Genomic DNA, 19,069 nt, shown 5'->3' on the forward strand with positions numbered 1-19,069 from the left:
AAAAGAGAATCCATGCCACCAACCACAAAAAGAAACTTTTTCCAAGGTGGTCCATCCACTGGGTGCCAGTGTTGTCTCATATTGTCATGGTGGAGGTGGTATGAGACATTGTACATCTCGCTACATCTCAGCAGGAAACCTCTCAGCTCTGGTGTTATTTGCAACAGCTATTTTTGTCTGCTGTAAGAACATTTCTCGGCCTGAGCTGTTTATGAGCTCTGAGATGATTCAGAGCTTCTGCTCCCCAGGCTTTCCATCTTGTCGACCTGTTCCTGTGACCTACCGAGTGAGTCACAGCCCAGGGAATGAAAAGCATCTGCCTCATAGGTTTGGGCAACACAGGAGACCCATCTCCTGCGATTGGCATCTCCTCCTCCAATAGCACACCCAGCAAAAGCACAATTCACTTATGTCCCAGTAGCCCCAGGCATCTATATTCTTAGCAATAGCTTTCTCCCTCTCCCTCTTCACCATTCGTTGTACATTAGCGTCCCTGATCCCTTTATCTGAGCAAAAAGAGTGGCAAATTTGGCAACCCCACGTCCCAAGTTACCTTGTGCTCTGCTGACCAAGTGTTCAGGCGAGTCCCTGGCTTTCCTATCCCAGCTCTCAACCCCAAGAACACTTGTTTGACTTAGTCCTTCCCCCATGCTACTCAACAGCCACAGAAACTGGATAAAATAGCTAGAAAGGACCTTGGTGATCTTAGTCCCACCCTCCCATTTTACAGATGATGCAGGTGAGGCCATCAAAAGTTAACTGCACTCAGCTAACATCCTACCTTTCCCTCTCCCTCTTAATAGCAATTCCCTCCCCCATGATTATCTCCAATTTATCTACTGTGGGTGTTCAGAGGATAAATATATAGAATTTACTTTTATTATTTATATAGTTGTCACATATACACATATGTATACATACACACATACATACACACAAACATATGTATGTATGTGTATGTGAGTGTGTTGTTTTCCTATAGCTATTCGCATGTCTCCCTCATTAGAGTGTAAGCTCTTTGAGGACAGGGACTTTTTTTTTTTCCTTTCTTTGTATCCCTAGCACATAGCCAGAACAGAAATAATCGCTATTTACACTCAGAGGTCATCCCCTCCCAGGTTAATTTTTTTTTTTTTGGAGTAGGTAAACTAGGCCACCTTTTGTTTCATTTCTTGCCTAGTCTTAAATCACTGAATGCGTGTTGCCTCAAACAAACTGAGACCTGGGAAAGTCCTTAACTTAAAAAAGCCAAGGTCTTCCACAGCATCTGGGACCATAGCCAGTCATTCTGACCAATCTTTTGCCTATTGGACTCAGATAACTCTAGAGGAGAGAGTGAAGCTGATGACTTTGCACAGCTCTGCCTCACTTAAAACCAATCCACTTGCAAGTCAAGACATCACCTTCTTGATGTCATTGGTCTTCTTCTGACTTAGCGCATTGCCTGGCATGAAGCAGATGCTTAAGAAATGTTTGACTTGTTATCCACTGATCCAAAATAATTCTAAGAGGGAATGACCCAGGCACGAGAAAGAAGTCAGAAAGGTCCTACATGGGAAGTAGTATCTGAAGTGGGTTTTGAAAAGAAAGAGAATGTGAAGGAGGAGAGGGGAAGAGAGACTCGGGAGCGGCCCTTCCACAGGAAGATTTCCCTCCCCCTCTGCTGCTGTTGCTTTGAGGAGAGACAAGTGATTTCAATTCTACAGAGACATTTAATGGCTTGTGCTCAGAGTAGCTGGAGCCCTGGCCCAGTTTGAAGCCAGGATGAATGCTTGGGAAGGTGTCTGGGTGCAGTCAGAGTGCTGCAGGGGGCAGGAAACCACAGAATGAGACAGATGCAGCTGGCATTTACATCGTGCATTAAGGTTTGCAAAGCACTTTCCACAGGTCATCTCATTCGATCCTCACAACCACCCTGGGAGGTAAGTGCGTTTTAAAGATGAGGAAAGTGAGATATATAGAGGTTAAGTGACTTTCCCAGGGTCACACAGCTAGTAAGAAAAGCACTGGATTTGGAGTCAGAGAACCTAGGTTCAGATCCTGGGTAAGTTGCTCCTCTTGGGCCCTCAGTTCCCCCATCCAGACAAGAAGGGGAAGAAAGAACACTAGAAGACATGTAAGATCCCGGCTCTAAATCCATGAATCTGTGTCCCTGTATGCTCTAGATCAGGGCTCCTTAAACTTTTTCTACTTGCGACTCCTTTTCACCAGAGAAAATTTGCATGACTCCAGATATATAGGTAAATATAATAGGTATACATAACCTTTTCCTGTTGCCAGATTTTTTGAGAACCCCCCATTCAGCTATGTCACCCCATATGGATTCTGAATGTGAACTGTAAAATGCATTATTGGAATCCAAGATAGTATGTTCTGGGCAATTGGGTGTCTCAGCAGTGTCTCGGGAAGACCCCAATCCAAATCCAACCTCAGTCAAATACTAGCTGTATGACCCTGGGCAAGTCACTTTACCCTCTTTGCCTCAGTTTCCTCATCTGTAAAATGAGCTGGAGAAGGGAATGACAAGCCCCTCCAGCATCTCTGCCAAGAAACCCCCAAATGGGATCATGAAGAGTTGGACACAACAACCGAAGTATATTTTGGGAGTGGCCTAAGAGGCAGTGTGGATGAACGTGTAGACCACTTGCTTTCTGATGACCCAGTTAGGAGAAAAGAGAGAAGAGCTAAGCTCCTTTAGCCTGCCAGAGACTGGGAGCAGTGTGGCTCAGTAGGGAAGGATTTAGTTGGGAGAAATAAGGGAGTGTGAGTTCCAGCCAGCCAGTGGTGATGATCTGCATGAATGAACGAGGATAGGCAGGGCAAGGAGGAAATCATTAGCAGTCTGGTGGTTTGGGGAATGTAAAGAGTAGCTTGTGGCCTCAGATTGGGTTGGCAGCTAAGAGCCGGTCTACTGAAGGCCCTCATCACCAAGCTGAGAAATTTGTTTTACCTTCTAAAGCAATAGGGATCCACTGAAGATTTATGAGCAACAGATATGAACCCAGTGAATAGGGTCAGGGGTCAAGTCCAGCTTCCTCCTTTTCAGATGAGAAAACTAAGCAGAATTAACTCACCTATAATTACACAGCAAGTATCTGAGGCAAGATTTGAACTCAGATCTTCCTGACCCAAAGTTTAGTTCTCTAATACACTTTACAGGCTGCCTCTATATCTCTACCGCAAAAGGGAGAAGTACCCACAATATCTGGGCTGCTAAGTGGTACAGTGGATGGAGTGCTAGGCCTGGAGTCAGGAAGACTTGAGTTCAAATCCAGCCTCAGACACTTTGTATGACCCTGGGCAAGTCACTTAACCCTATTTACCTCAGTTTCCTCATTCGCGAAATGAATTGGAAAAGGAAATGGCAAACCACTCTAGTACCTTTCCCAAGAAAACCTCAAATGGGGTCACAAAGAGTCAGACATAGATGAAATGACTGAATAGCAATGCCAACAATAGCATTTTCTTTACAGAAAAAGAATAAACGAGAACTCTAGTGAGCAATATGCATTAATTTCCAATGGCCAAATGTCTAACCTGATAATAACTAGGTAAGGACAGCCTCAAAATATTGCCCTAACTGTGTTAACTTATACAAATCACTTAATTTCCCTATACTGAAGTTTCCTCATCTGTTAAAGGGTTGGACTAGATATTCCCTTCTGTCTTTAGATTAATAATGTTTTGTGTGACCTTGGGCAGGTCACAACCTCCCTGAGCCTCAGCTTCCCCCTCTGTAAGATGTGGGGGTTGGACTACATTCCTTCTGAGGTCCCTTCCAGCTTTAGCCCTTGGACTTATGCCACTCACTTCCTTAGACAAGTCAGTAAATCTCTCTGTGCCTCAGTATCCTCATTTGTAAAATAAGGGGTTTGCACTGGATGACCATAGGACCCTATGATAAGAACATATTCCCTGCTCACCTCCCAAGACTGTCTGTTGGGAGGAAAGATGCTTGTGAGTTGAGAAGGGCTATCGACTCTTGTTGTGTTCACTTCTCTCTTCAGTTTGCAGTTGTGTCCATGGCGTGTGCAATGGTGGGCTATCCGGGGATGGATCGTGCTTGTGTTATCCCGCCTATTCAGGCCCCAACTGTGATGAACGTAAGTGTGGTCTCCTTCAGAATTCTGTTAGCTCAAATCCACCGGGGTATCCAGCGAGCCAGGGGCTGGGGGCTGCCCACAAGCATCAGGCGTGATCCCTGCCTTCAAGAAACCTACAGAACAGCAGGTGATTAGGAAGCTTGGGAAGGGGTCAAAGAGTCTCAGGAGCCTTCCTTCCCTAGGTCTCCCCACTGCAAGGCAGCTGAGCAAGAGAGGGATCATAGGTCACAGGATCCAGAACCAGAAAGAACTGCCAAGGCCGTCTAGCCCAGAGGCAGCCAAGCAGGCCAATGGATAAAGCCTTGGGTCTGGAGTCAGGCAGATCTGAGGTCAAACCCAGCCTCAGACACTCACTAGCTGTATGACTATGGGCAAGTCACTTAACCTCTTTTTGCAAAATGAGGATAATAATAGCACCCTACCTCAGAGGGTTGTTGTGAAGATCAAATGAGATACTATTTGTAAAACGCTCAGCACAGTGCCTGGCACATAGTAGCTGCTATATAAATGTTAGCTATAATCATCATCATTGAAATCAAAATGATTCACCCTACATGTGTCACTAGATGTATGACCTTGAATAAGTCATTTTACTTTTATAGACAACAGGTTTCCCCTAGTAATAATTCATATTTCAATAGGGTTACGTAATTTACAAACTATTTTCCTAACAACAATTTGGTGTGCTAGATATAGTAGTGTCAGTATTATTCCCATTTTATAGAAAAGGAAACTGGGGGCAGCTAGGTGGCACAGCGGATAAAGCACCAGCCCTGGATTCAGGAAGACCTGAGTTCAAATCTGGCCTCAGACACTTGACACTTACCAGTTGTATGACCCTGGGCAAGTCACTTAACCCCCATTGCCCTGCAAAAAAAAAAAAAAAAAAAGGAAAGAAAAAAAAAGGAAAAGGAAAGAAAGAAAGAAAGAAAAGGAAGCTGAGGGGAAATGACTTACCCATGGCTACACAGTAAGTGACAGAGATAGGATTCAAACTCTAGTCTTCTGACTCGGGTTCAAGGGATTCCCCTTTACCTCCCAGGGCCTCCATTTCCTCATCTGTAAAATGATGAGTTGGACCCAGTGACCTCTGAGGTCCCTTCCAGTCCCACATCTATAGTCCTGAGGAATAGGAAACTTCCAGAGACACAATTGGATCACAAATGTAGAGCTGGAGGGGACCCTAGGGGATATCTCATGCAACTATTTCATTTTATAGATGAAGAACCTGAGTTTAAAGGATTTGCCTAAAGTCACTGAGGCAGTGTTAGGATTTGAACCCAGGTCCTCTGACTCTTAGTCTTAAGATCTTTCTATTGTAGCCCCTAGCAAGTATCAGAAAGAGGAGAGAAGTATCGATATCAATCTCATCATGTGTGATAAAGAGGTAGGGGTCATACTAGGTGGGAGTTGAGGTCACTTTCTACTTCTAAATCCCTTATCCTGAGCCAGTCCTTGACCTGGCTGTCTATTCATTTATGTTTAGCAATCCCAGAGTGTGAAGCTTTGCTATGCCCAGAAAATTCCAGATGTTCCACTTCCAGCATAGATGACTCCATATTGGAATGCAAATGCATCCCCAATTACCAAGGAGATGGCCGGCACTGCGAGCGTAAGTAATGCTAATGGGTCCTGCCAAGTTGATGGATGTATAACAGTTCGTGCAAGCAGACAGAAATGTATTTTTCAGTGGCGTTGTTCAGCTTTCCTGGAAAAGTTGTTTACCAAGAGACCTGTCTCATGGACCTACTGATGTTTACCCACCATTCCTCCATCATTGGCTCACAGCCAGACCTCACCAGGACATCATTTGTTTTGTCTTTGTCCCTCAAGCTATCAACCCATGTTTGCAAAGGGTCTGTGATGTGAATGCCCATTGTACTTATCTGGGACCAAATCGACACCGATGTACCTGCCGAGACGGTTACAAAGGGGATGGCCAAGTGTGCGTGCCTGTTGACCCTTGCCAAGACGACTTTGGCGGCTGTCCTACTCAGTCCACTGTGTGCTGGTATGACGGCCCTGGACGGGTGAGCAGTTGATACATGGAAGGGATGTTTCTATGGCTGGGACTGGCCCCAGATGGCAAAAGGAGGGAAATAAGGAGAAGTTCTATTTGTAGAGTCATAGAATATCAGAGCTGGAAAGGACCTTGGATACCATCTAGGCCAACTGCCTCATTTTAGAGAAGGAGCTGGCCTTAGCTCTTCATAGGATCATAGATTTAGAGCTCATTTGTACACGAGGACTCAGACCCAGAGATGAAACAATAAGTATCAGAGGTAGGTTTCACTTGGGGGTGGAAAATTAAACAAGAATGCATTTTATTTTTTTATTCTAAACTTAAACATAAAATAAAGTGAACATTTCCATACACAGAAAATAATAAAAGAGGATTGTACAAGGATTGTCCAATCAAGCTCTGTTTTAGTACCTGATTTTTTCCTTAAGTTTATAATAAATTCAACATGTAACTCTCAAAGCTTTTCTGCTTGCCAGCCATTCCTTTTGTTTTCCTTCTGTTCTCATCTATGCATTTTGGGGAGAAATTTTTTCTTCAGTGAGCCTCAGAGGTGGGATTGGAACCCAGTTGTCCTGTCTCCAAATCCATCGCTCATTCTGCTCTACCAAGCTGCCTTACTAATGCTAGAAGGCATAACTATATGTACAGGTGAGGCAGGGGACCAAGGGCAGAACCCCAAGAAGGAGCTGCACTGAACCTAGCAGACTACTAACATCATATTTCTCCCTGCCACAAAATTCAAATATTTATCCAAAAGCAAACCATGGTTTGATTACTGAGAAAACCGCTTACTACCTAAGCCTCCCAGACATTTTCTTCTCCCCAGCCTGACCCTCTGCTTAGCTGGTTGGACTCAAAAGTTTGCAAGCAAGTGACATGACATCTAAGATGTTCCATGATCAGAGATAGAGAGCCAGAAGGGAGCCCTAGCCCAGGGCTCCTTAAACTTTTTCTACTCACAACCCCTTTTAGCCTGAGAAATTTTTACTCGACCCTGGGTATATAGGTATGTAAAATAGGTATATATAAGCTTTTACTGTTCCCAAATTTTTTGCGACCCTCACATTCAGTTACGTGACCCCATATGGGGTGTCGACCCACAGTTTAAGAAGCTAGGCTCTAGCCTATCACCTTCCTTTCCTGAATGAGGTAGCTGAGATCCAGGGAAGCACAATAACTTGTCCAAGGTCACAAAGGTACTTATCATCAGAGGTGAAAGTTGAACTCTGATTTTCTCTGGCTCCTAAGCCATATCAGATGTAAAGATCAGGTTGAGAAAAGTCAGAAACCATAACACTAAACTCTGAAAAATAGGAGGGTTTTTTTTTTTTAATGGGATTTTACTGGGATAGGGAACTCCAAATGAGGACACTTCTCTACCAGTGCAGGTCAGCACCTTTTCTTTGATTTACAGTATTGGAAAGTTGATAAGAGTAGGGCTTCTTAAACTTTTTCCACTTGAGACCCCTTTTCACCCTAGAAAGTTTTACACGACCCTGGGTACATAGGTATATAAAATAGATATATAGAACTTTTTACTGTTGTCAAATTTTTGAGACCCCCCCCACATTCAATTATGACTCCATATGGAGTCATGACCCCCCCAGTTTAAGAAGCTAGGTTTTAGCACTGAGATCAAGTGACTTACCCAAAGTCACAAAGCAAATCTAGCACTTGAACCAGTTCTTCCTATATTCAAGACCAGTGCTTTACATGTTACGCTATTCTGTTTCTCTCCCAACTCTAAAATTTGGCAATTCTGGTGCTAGATTAATATTAATTAAGAAAGCATCTGTTAAATTTCTACAATGTTCCAGACACTGTGCTAAGTGCTAGAGATTTTAAAAAAGAAAAAAAGACAAAAGTGAAACAATTCCTGCCCTCAAGAAGCTTACATTCTATGAGGAGAAGCAATAGGTACACACGAAATAAATAGAGGGTAATTTCGTGAGGATATTAGCAGCTGAGATAATATTTGTAAGGTGCTTAGTCCCTTATACAAATGCTAATCATTGTTATTATAAGATCAAGAAAGCTTCATTGATTTATTTCATTTATATAATTTATTGATTTTATTGATTTATTTATAATTTATTTAAATTGAGCTCTGAAGGTAGTTAGAGACTCAGAGATAGCCACAAACTAAATCGAACTTGATGTGATTATTGTGGAAGAGAAACATTCTTCAATTTCAAATATTTCACTGGATTCCTTTTTCTCCCTCCATTTTCTATTCAAGTCCCACTGCAAGTGTAAAGAGCATTACCAGAATTTTGTCCCAAACCTGGGCTGCAGCATGATGGACCTCTGTGAATCCAGCAATCCATGTGACAAAAATGCCAACTGCACCATGAGAGCACCCGGCCAAACAGAGTAAGTCTCCCTAGTGCCGACGAGCTCCACCTTTCTCTGGGGGGAGACCAAGGTCACTCTGGGTCACACAGAGAACCTACAATCTCATGGGTGCAGGTAACTCTCAGGTAAGGAACTTCCCCTCCATTAATGAAGAAGTCGGCACTTTCTTGGCAACAGTCTGAGAGAATTGCCTAGGTCACTGAGAGACCCGTAACTTACCCACATGGCCAGTGTGAGTCAGGGGCAGGACTTAACCCCAGGCCCCAGCCTCAGCCCTCCCTCTCTGTCCAGTCTGTGGTATAGTCCTGTCATAGGCATGGAATAAAAGTCATTAGCACGGAATAGAAACTCCTTGGCATCAGAAACTGTATCTCTTTCATTATTGAGCATGAGAACATAGATTTGTAGCTTAGGAAACTGAGGCCCAAAGGAATTAGGTGACTTGTCTAAGGTCTGAATCAGGATTTGAACCCGGATCTTTCCATTATACCATGTGGTATCTCTCAGTCTCTGTCTCTCTTGGTTTGTGTGTGTCTCTGTTTCTTTGTGTATGTGTCTCTTGGTCTGTATGTGTCTCTTCATCTCTGTGTCTGTCTCTTTCTCTATATGAGTCTCTGTCATTCTGTTTATGTGTATGTCTCGGTCTGTGTGTCTCTGTCTCTCTCAGTCTGTGTATGAGTGTCTCTGTCTTTCTTGGTCTCTATCTCTCCATATATACATATGTGTGTGTGTCTGTGTGTGTGTCTCTGTCTCTGAGTACACGTGTGTCTGTCTCTATTGGTCTATGTATGTATCTCTGTCTCTGTGTGTATATGTTTCTGTGTGTATATGTCTTTTTCTTTTACTCTCTCTCTTATTCTCTCACTCTTTCTTACCCTTTACCTCCCTTCCTCCCCTTGCACATGTGCTCTCAATAAATATCCCCCCCTCTCTTCTCTCTTCTTTGTATCTCTGCCTCTCTGTGTATCTGTGTATGTGTTTCTAGGTCTGTCTGTCTCTCAGTCTATGTGGGTCTGTCTATCTCTCTTGGTCTCCATACTTACATACATATCTGCGTATCTGTGTGTGTGTGTGTGTCTCATTCTCTGTCTTTCCCCATCTCTCTCTCTCTCTCTCTCTCTCTCTCTCGTGTGTGCATGTGTGCGTCTGTCTTTTGGTCTCTCTGTGTGTCTCAGTCTCTGTCTTTCCCCATCTCTCTCTCTCTCTCTCTCTCTCTCTCTCTCTCTCTCTCTCTCTCTCTCTCTCTCTCTCTCTCTCTCTCTCGTGTGTGTGTGTGTGTGTGTGTGTGTGTGTATGTCTATCTCTCGGGCTGTGTGTTTACCTTTATCTCTATATATGGGTATGCACCTCTGTCTCTCTGTGTATACACCTCATTTAACAGGATCTCAGAGTCCACACCATGAAGCCTCTCCCTGACCCAGAATCCATTCTGCCGTACACTGGAAAAGTGGCCATTCTGCCATTGGTGGCAGGCTCCCAGTTAAGAGAGCTCCCTCCCTCTGCTCCTCCCCCTCCATGGCTCTCATGAAAAGGAAGCTTTTCCTTGGATCAGCTGAAAGCTGCCTTTGCCCCTTTCCAGCCAGCCCCTCCTCTGCTTCCCTGCTCCCTATCAAGTTGAATTCAGTTCAATCCAACAAATATTTATTAAGCACTTGTATTTATGCTCCATTTCAGGGCACTGTGTCTAGACATTGAGGATGCCAAAAAAAATTTCCTTCAAAGAGTTTATATCCTAACGAGGGAGGGAGGGAGGAAGTCAACAAATAAACATATAAGTGTGTGTCATAATTTGAAATCTAGGAGCATCAGGAAACTTCTTCCCCCACCACCCCACCCCTGCCCAGAGCCAAGGGAAGCAAATCTGATTCCTCTACTCTATGAACACCACATCCTAGTCACACTCTTTCCCCCATCCCAGCGTAAGGGCTAAAATTCTAGCTATACTGTCTAAAATATCCGATGAGTGGTCGCCAATAAATTATAAGCTTTAGCAAGAGTTAGACTTTTAAGCATTTATTAAGGAGAATAAGAATTTGGGGGCAGCTAGGTGGTGCAGTGAATAGAGCACCGGCCCTGGAGTCAGGAGGACCTGAGTTCAAATCCAGCCTCAGACACTTAACACTTACTGGCTGTGTGACCCTGAGCAAGTCACTTAACCCCAATTGCCTCACCAAAGGAAAAAAAAAAAGAATTTGGTAAAGGGAGAGAGAAAAAGGCCTGATTCATCTATCTATTAAAGGGAGAGAGCATTCCTAGCTCCACTCTCCGCCAGAGTCCACATGAAAGAGAGTGAGTCAGAGCGCCAGCCTCCCCCTTCTTCCTCCCACAAGCAAATGTCACTGCCTGATGCCAAAGAAAAGACGCATGGTCTTGCCCTCAGAGACCTTCACCTCATGGAGGAGCTTTCCTACAGTAAGTCTCCAGCAGGTGGCGTCATTCCCATCGTTACACCAGCCTTCTCTCTTCTCCGGGCTGATGATAACTGTCATTTCTATAGAGCCTTAAAGGTTTCTATGATCTCCTCTTCCACGAGCCTCCCAATACCCCTCTGAGGCAGATAATATAGGGACATAGGGATTAGGAGCTCCATTTTACATCTAAAAAGAGACCTGAGCTTCAGAGAGGTAAATTGATTTGTCCTAGGTCACACAGCTAGGAAGAGTCAGGGATGGAATCTGGCCTCCAACACTCTACTGGATCACAGTTTATCTTTGCATCCCCAGTACCTGGCACACAGCAAGTGCTTAATAAATGCTTGGTGGTTAGTTGCCATTGCCATTCTGCTAGCTCTGGAGGCAGTGAACCTCAGTTAAAATCCTGGCTCTATCACATAGTCACCTATTGACCTTGGACAAGTCACTAAATGTCCTTGCATCTCAATCACCGCTTCTGTAAAATGAAAGAGTTGCTTTAGATGGCCTTTACAGTCTCTCCCAGATTGAAATCTATGATCTTATGATAATAATAACAGCTGATATTTTACTCTGTGTGGGCACCGTGTTCATCCAGTCACAATTACTACCTCATTTGATCTTCACAACAACCCAGTGGGCTAGGTGCTATTATTCTCCTCATTTTACAAATGAGGAAACTGAGGCAGACAGAAGTGAAGTGACTTGCCCAGGGTCCCACAGCTAGTTAGTGTCTGAGACTGGATTTGAGCTTGGGTCTTCCGGTCTCAACACCTAGCTCTCCATACCCCGGACTTCCGCAGCTGTGGGGATATGGCCAAATCACTTAACCTTTGGGAGCCTCAGTCTCCTCACCTGTAAAATAAAAGATGAGACTAGATGGTTTCTAAGGTCCCCTTGGCTCTAAATCTATGAACCAATGATCAAGTAAGTAACTTCACTTCCTGGGGAATCGGTTTCCTCATTTGTCAAATGAAGAGATTCCTACTGAGACTCTTTATAATTCTTCAATCCCTGATTCTTTCCGCAAATCCTACGGCATCATGATCTCACACCCCCTCACCTTTCTAGTCACACATACCCCAGCCCACCAGTGCCTTTTTACCTCTTAAATCTGTGAGTTAAGTCAATTAACCATCCAGACAATCAACACTGGCATCATTTACCCTAAGTAGGAGGACTTCCAAATATCAACTCTTGCTGCCCATGTGGGGTTAAATAGAATGGCAGGAGGAGGAAACAGCTGCCGATGAGGAAACATGTGTAAGGGGAGATTACCAGCCCCGGCTCTATAATGTATATACTTGTTTCCTTATTAGTGAAATATTAGATGTCTGCAGTACAAAACAAGGTCGAGGAAAGTATATAAACATTGGTTGGACTTCCTGGAAATACAGCATGAATGTAAATGCTGACTGTATGCAAAAAGAAAAAAACTGTTGGTCGGGAAAGCTTTGTGTGGTGGCCTGGTGATGAGGACAACAAGGGAGAAGGATGAAGGGTTCAGTTTGTCTTCCATGTCTCTCACTGGTTCTTTGACATACTCTTCTCTACCTTTGATGTGTATCCACTTAGCCAGAACTCTCGTGATTTCTGCAAGTTTTCCAGAGTCCCCCCGCCCTCTGCCCCAGGGATGGCGGTGGGGAGGGGATTGGAGGGAGGGTAGCTCTTCTTGGACAGCCCTCTAGCATTTCCTTTTCTCCATCCCCCAAAATCAAAATGTATCTACTGTCAACTAATCTGATCATCTTGTGTCTGCTAATGCGAGGGTGGATTTTTACCACCATTATTGAAGATTGATGAGACAAAGGCTCTTCTTAGTCCTGATGGATCAAGAAGTACTTATTAAGTGCCTTCTATAGACCATGCACTGGGGCTGATGAGGTGGATTCATGATGTATGATCATAAATTCAGAGCTGAAAAGAACCTGATTGGCCATCTAATCCAACCCCTTCACTTTATAAAGGAGGAAATTGAGGCCCAGAAAGATCATAGGATCATAGGTTTCCAGCTGGAAGGGACCTCAGAGGCATCTCATCCAATCCCCTCATTTTACAGGAAAGGAAACCTGACTCCAGGGAAGGGGAGATGACTTGCCAAGGTCACAGAGGTATTAAAGTAACTGAGATGGAATTGGAACCCAGGTCTTCCTGCCTCCAAGTCCACCATGCTTTTCATGGCCCTAGAAGATATGGTGTAAAGGAATTGGAAATGTTTAAGCCAGAGAAGAGAAGACTGGGGGGTCCATAGCTATCCTCAGGCATTTGAATAACATTCATATGGCAAAGAGATTAGGCTGATTGTTTTTCCACCCGAGAGGCCAGAACTCTGAGTAGAAAGTCCAGTGGCAGATTTGGACTATAAATGAGGAAAGAATCAAAAAAATCCTAATAATTGGAGGTGTCCTAAAGTGGACAAGTGGGAAGTAAGTAGCAGGTTTCCCCTTGCTAGAGGTCTTAAGGGAGAAGCTGGATGGCCACTTGTCAGGGATGTCAATAGAGCTGATGCCTGGTGAGTTGCGGGTTGGACCAGACGACCTCTGGGGTCCCAGCTACCTCTGAGATTCTGTCCTCTCCCATCTTCCTCTTCTACATAGGTGTACTTGCCAGAAAGGCTACGTAGGGGACGGATCCATGTGCTACGGGAACATTATGGAACGGCTGCAAAACCTCAACACAGAACCCAGAGGACAGTGGCAAGGAAAACTGACCTCGTTCATTTCACTCCTGGGTATGCAGTTAATTGTGCAGATTCCTACAGAGAAGTCAGCCCACCGATCTGCACCAGACCCTGGGTAGCCACAAGGTTGGGCTGGGTTCAAGCCAGGTTGGGACAGAAGGAGGAGGAAAAATATGGCAGAAGTAAGAGATTCTGGAAGAATTTAAATCCTGTTTCTGATAGTAACTGTGTGACCTTGGACAAATCATGTATGCTCTCTCAGCCTCAGTTTTCCCACCTGTAAAACTGGGATGATAATGTCTGTAGTGTCTATCTCACAAGGTGATTGGGAGGATTGGCTACGATGTATGCCAAGCCCTTTGCAAACTTTGGAATACTGTGTACCTGCCAACAGTAAATTCAGCAGCACTTCACATTTTTCAGCTCACCAAGATGTTTTCCTGAGAATAAAGCAGGTGAAGAAGTCAGTGATATCAGCTACTTAGCAAACTTGCTTTTCCTTAGTTCATTGAGCTTGACAAGGTGTCTTTAGGGCTGTAAACATTAGTATGAATTGCACTGCACTTCATTTAGGGATGCACTGGGTTATTCAGTGGGGACAGACAAGGACACTCTCAAGATCTCTGCTATCCCAAACCCCACAAGATTCCCCTGGACAAAGATCACACATCATAGCATCAGATTTAGAACTAGAAGGGGCCTTAAAGACCATCAAGTTCACTGCCTTTATTTTACAGATGAGGAAACTGAGGCCCAGAGAGACAAAACAATTTTCAAGAAGACGAGTTCAAATCCTGTCACAGTTAGTAGCTGTATGACCCTGGGCAAGTCACTTAACTTTTGTCTGCCTCAGCTTCCTCAACTGTAAGCTGAAAGAGGATAGATTTTCTCATTTCCAAGGTCCCTCTAGCTCCAAATTCACAAGATTTCCAGCTCAGGAAGATCAATGACAATGACAAGGAGAGTGATCTTATTCCATGTACCAGTAGCTCTAGAGCGGGAAAGAACCTCGTGATCAGTTCTACAAGCATTTATTAAGTGCCTACTAAGTGCCAGGCATCTTGTCATCTAGTCTAATCTCATTTTGCAAATGAGGAAGCTGAGGTCCCCATGAGGGAGGTAGTAATTTACACAAGATGGTCTAGACAGTGATGACCAAGATCTGAACCCAGACCTCCTGACTCCAAATTCTGTGCCCCTTGCACTGTGCCAATCAGTCGACAAGCATTCGTTAAGCACCTACTATGTGCCAGGCAGTATGAACAGCCTCCTCCCATGAGGAGGGATACCAAGTATACCAGGATGAGAGAATATTCACAAATTCCATCATGCTATTGTCCCAGGGCTACAGTTAAGGATGACTTTTCAGCTTCACCTGGAGCTCAAAGACAGATACCAAAAGAAAAAGCAGCACAGGGGCATGGGTGGACTGTCAGCACCCCAGTGATCATAGAGACCCTTCATCCCAAAGGCAAAAACCACCCAGCCTCAAGGAAAAGCCATTCACTGATGCGTACCATCATATTTACACAACGTGTTTCTTCTTGTCCTGTTTTTCTCTCCCAAGACAAAGCCTATGCCTGGCCTCTCAGCAACCTGGGACCATTCACTGTGCTAGTACCAACAAACAAGGGGTTAAAAGGAACAAATGTAAGTAGCTGTGGGGGAGATGTAGGATGTAGGATGGGGGTGAGAGGGGAGAGTTTGGGTCACCAAAGGTTACCACATCCATCTGCCAAAGGGCTTGGCAGCAGACATCATGGTGGTGATGATAGGATGGTGGTGCCGATGGTACGGTTCTGGTGGTGGTGAGCCATTCCTTATTCATTTCTCATGCTATAGACATTCACTTTGGCGATGGGGATTTGAGTGATGATTGGTCTGTGATTTATGAGATGGCCATAAAATCACAGGATTACAGAGGCCAGGTCAAGCTGAAAGGGAGCTGAGGGCTCAGCTAGTCCAACTCCTTCATTATACTGATGAGAGAATTAAGACCCATCTATGTGGACTTCCCCAACAGCTCAGAATGAATGACTAAGCATTGATTAAGCACTCACTAGTTTCCAAGCCCTGCTTTCTAAGTATTGGGGATATAAATACAAAACTATGGCCTGTCTGTCATTCTGATGCAGGAGACAGTGCACATGGGAAATAGTGACTAAAGAAGGTCATCCTAATATGGTAATGTTTTACATAATTGCACCGGTATAACCTATATCTGATCACTTACCACCTCAGGGAGGGAGGAGGGGAGGGAAAAAGGAAGGGATAAAATTTAGAACTCAAAACTATCAATAAAAATGTTTATTATTTTTTTAAAAAAGAAGGTCATTGAAGTTTGAGAATTTAGAGGAGCAATGAGGGGAACCAGACTGACATACTTTTTTCAGGAACAGTGGCAGTGTTGATTTGATGATGGTTTCAGGGAAGAGAGCAGAAGGGATGGGAGAGAAGGGCAGTGTAAATGCCTAATAGAGTGGACTATCCTGGGTGATCCCAAGACAATGGGTGAGAAGATGGCCACCAGGAAGTAAACTAATAATAATGTTTGTTTCTTTCTCTCTTTTCCTTCTTTCTTTCTTTTTTTTTTGGTGAGGCAATTGGGATTCAGTGACTTGACACTTACTAGCTGTGTGACCCTGGGCAAGTGTCTGAGGCTGGATTTGAACTCAGATCCTCCTGAATCCAGGGCTGGTGCTTTATCCACTGCACCACCTACCTGCCCCTAAGTAATAATAATGTAAATTGTGAGCCCTGGGACTTGAATTCATGCCACAAAATGTCAAAGTGTTCCAACTAGGGGGGAAGGAAGAGAACACTGGGCAAAGTGCTTAATGAATATCATCTCATTTGTTATTTCAAGAGCAATGATTTGCCAGGGTCACAAAACTATATGTCATAGACTTAGAACCAAGTCTTCCCATGCCCTATGGAACAATGGCTTGAGGGTAGTGGTCTGTTCTCAGGATCACCAACTCATAGATCTAGAGCCGGAAGGCACCTCAGAGGCCATCTAGTCCAACCTTTTACTGATGAGGAAACAGGCCCAGAGGTTACCAGCTTGCCCGAGATCATACTGGTAGTCAACATCGTAAGCAGAATTTGAACCCAAGCCCTATGACTCCAGAGCTAGTCTCCTCTCCACAGAACCACACAGATTTCTTAAGAACAAAGACTCATGTTTTTAACTTCATCTCCCTCTTTTTCCCTCTCCTCCCCCAGCAAAGTATCTGGCAGGTACACAGTAAGTATTTAATAAAAGCTTATTAAATGAATGAATTGTATAAATGCAAACATCATTGAGACCCCTTGGCTCTGCCCAAGTACAATGTGAAGGGTTTGTTTGGCAACAAAGAAGAAGGGAAACCACTCTCTACATTTTTTAGGTAAAGGACCTTTTGATGGATAAAGAGAAGGCTCAATACTTTGTAAAACTCCACATCATCGCTGGCCAGGTAGACACCGAAGGGCTGAACAGCACAGATACCTTTTATACCTTGACTGGGAAGTCAGGGGAAATATTCAATGGAGACAAGGTAAAAGAACCTTAGATTTGTAATTCATATTTTCAAGTCTTGGGCTTTAACTCAAATTTAAAGTTTCTTATTTTCATTCCTAGGACTAAATACTTTAAGACAGCAATGCCTAGGTTTGTCAGCAGCCATTTCTGTGGTAAAATGAAGTACATTTAAGAAGAAGAATTGAGGTGCAGGGTCGTGGCTAACCAGTGAACCCACAGACCTTTTTTAATGCTTTCCTTCTTTCACATTTTCATTTGCATGGGGACCCAGAGGATTTTTGTGGGGCTGAGAGGTTGACAATCAGAAATTGGCAGAAGTGAAAAAGGACTTTCTAACCCTAGATCAGCTAGAGGCCTTAGAAAAGGATGTGGAGAATAATTCTCAAATAGCTTTCCCTCATTTCACATTTCACTTTATCGGGAGTTTTTTTTTAAAGCAGGAATGATTACAAAGAACATCCTTTCCTTAATTTTGACACACTGTGTGACCCTGGCAAGTCACTTAAACACCATCAGTTTCAGTTTTCTTATCTATAAAAGGCAGATAATCATGGCACTTACTTGACAGACTTGTTGTGAGGATGAAATAATAGAATACATATAAATCCTGATATAAACTTTAAAGGAGCACAGATACATAGGATATTATTTTTTGTTTTCTCAGTTGAAATAGACACGAGCCCGGGGAGGGTCTGCTTACCTGTTGATTGAGGTGTAACCCAGCTAAGTTTAGAAACTGGTTGGGATGCAAGGGGATGAATGTTTGGGCTGCAGCAATTCAGAAAGACCATCCTCCGAGAGGGAGAAGCTGAGTTGTTACATGGGGTGTGTGTGTGTGTGTGTGTGTGTGTGTGTGTGTGTGTGTGTTTTGCCAAAGGCAGCAATCATTCAACTTAGAACAGGAAAGAAAAAATTGATCGTGAAACCTGTTTCCTGGTAGGGTGGGTACAAAGCAAGCTCAGCATTCCTTTTAAGGAAAAGGAAATAGGCTGTGTTTATTTTAGATTGCTGGAGTTTATCTATCCCCTCTGACTTAACCTTCCATCTTTCCTAATGCTCTTGGGGAAAAAAGGCAAACTAAGCCTCCCTCCTTCCCAAAGGGCCATTTTTGTCAGCCCTACTTCTGGCCACCATTATTTAAAGGCAATTCATGGGAGGTTTTTCATCTGTCATCCCCACAAGGGTTCATTCTACACATCACCTCCAAAATGTGACTAGTTCCTCACAAATATCTAGGCAAGTAAATACTAACACTATATTAACATATGATATACACTTTATAATATTCAAAGCCCTTTCAAGAAAGCACTAGGAATGAGGCATTGCAAGTGTAATTCTCTTCATTTTCTAGATGAGGAAAGTGAGATTCAGGCAGACCACATGACTTTTATACTTGGACACTTTGGTGGATCTATGATATCATCTTTGTAGACCTTCCTTATGGCATCTATGTGATCTCCACTGCTATTTTCCACCTGTATGATCTAGACAAATCATTTAGCCCCTCTTGCTCAGTGTTCTTCATCATTAAAATGAATATAGAGGTGAAGGGTAGATGGCCTCCAACATCTCTTCCAGCTCATGATTCTATGATGCATCTAAAGCCTTCTCATTTTTGTCCTATTTTTGTCAGTGCCCTCCCATGAATTCTCCCTAGAAGAGCTACCCAAGATATTGAGCGCTTCCTCCAGGTCTTCTATGCATCCCATGAATACTAGTGCTACAACTGGGATGCCCAGCTCCTGTTACTTGCCCTCAGCCATAGGCAGACACACACTGTACCTTGACCCCAACATAGTGATGTCATTTTGGTCCTCTTTGAGAACAAGGGACAACAACCAACCAATGTATAATTAACCTACCTACTTTGCAGATCATTCATTTCCTTGCAAATATTTTTATGGAACATTTTGCAAACAAATCATCACTGGCGTTATTGCAGAGTGATAGGGATTCCATGATTCTCAACCACAT

At 43.7% G+C, this 19,069-nt stretch overlaps 1 protein-coding gene across 1 annotated transcript in view; it reads left to right on the top strand.

Annotated features, from left to right (window-relative positions):
• Positions 1-19,069, top strand: part of STAB2 (stabilin 2) — a 173,128-nt gene that overhangs the window by 21,615 nt on the left and 132,444 nt on the right. The window contains exons 6-12 of the mRNA XM_043969353.1: positions 4,008-4,103; positions 5,590-5,715; positions 5,937-6,133; positions 8,366-8,499; positions 13,490-13,623; positions 15,140-15,222; positions 16,962-17,111. Coding sequence (XP_043825288.1) covers positions 4,008-4,103; positions 5,590-5,715; positions 5,937-6,133; positions 8,366-8,499; positions 13,490-13,623; positions 15,140-15,222; positions 16,962-17,111 — 920 coding nt within the window. The remainder of the gene's footprint in view (positions 1-4,007; positions 4,104-5,589; positions 5,716-5,936; positions 6,134-8,365; positions 8,500-13,489; positions 13,624-15,139; positions 15,223-16,961; positions 17,112-19,069) is intronic.

The sequence above is a fragment of the Dromiciops gliroides genome, chromosome 5, assembly GCF_019393635.1.
Source record: "Dromiciops gliroides isolate mDroGli1 chromosome 5, mDroGli1.pri, whole genome shotgun sequence".
In the NCBI taxonomy this organism is placed as follows: Eukaryota; Metazoa; Chordata; class Mammalia; order Microbiotheria; family Microbiotheriidae; genus Dromiciops; species Dromiciops gliroides.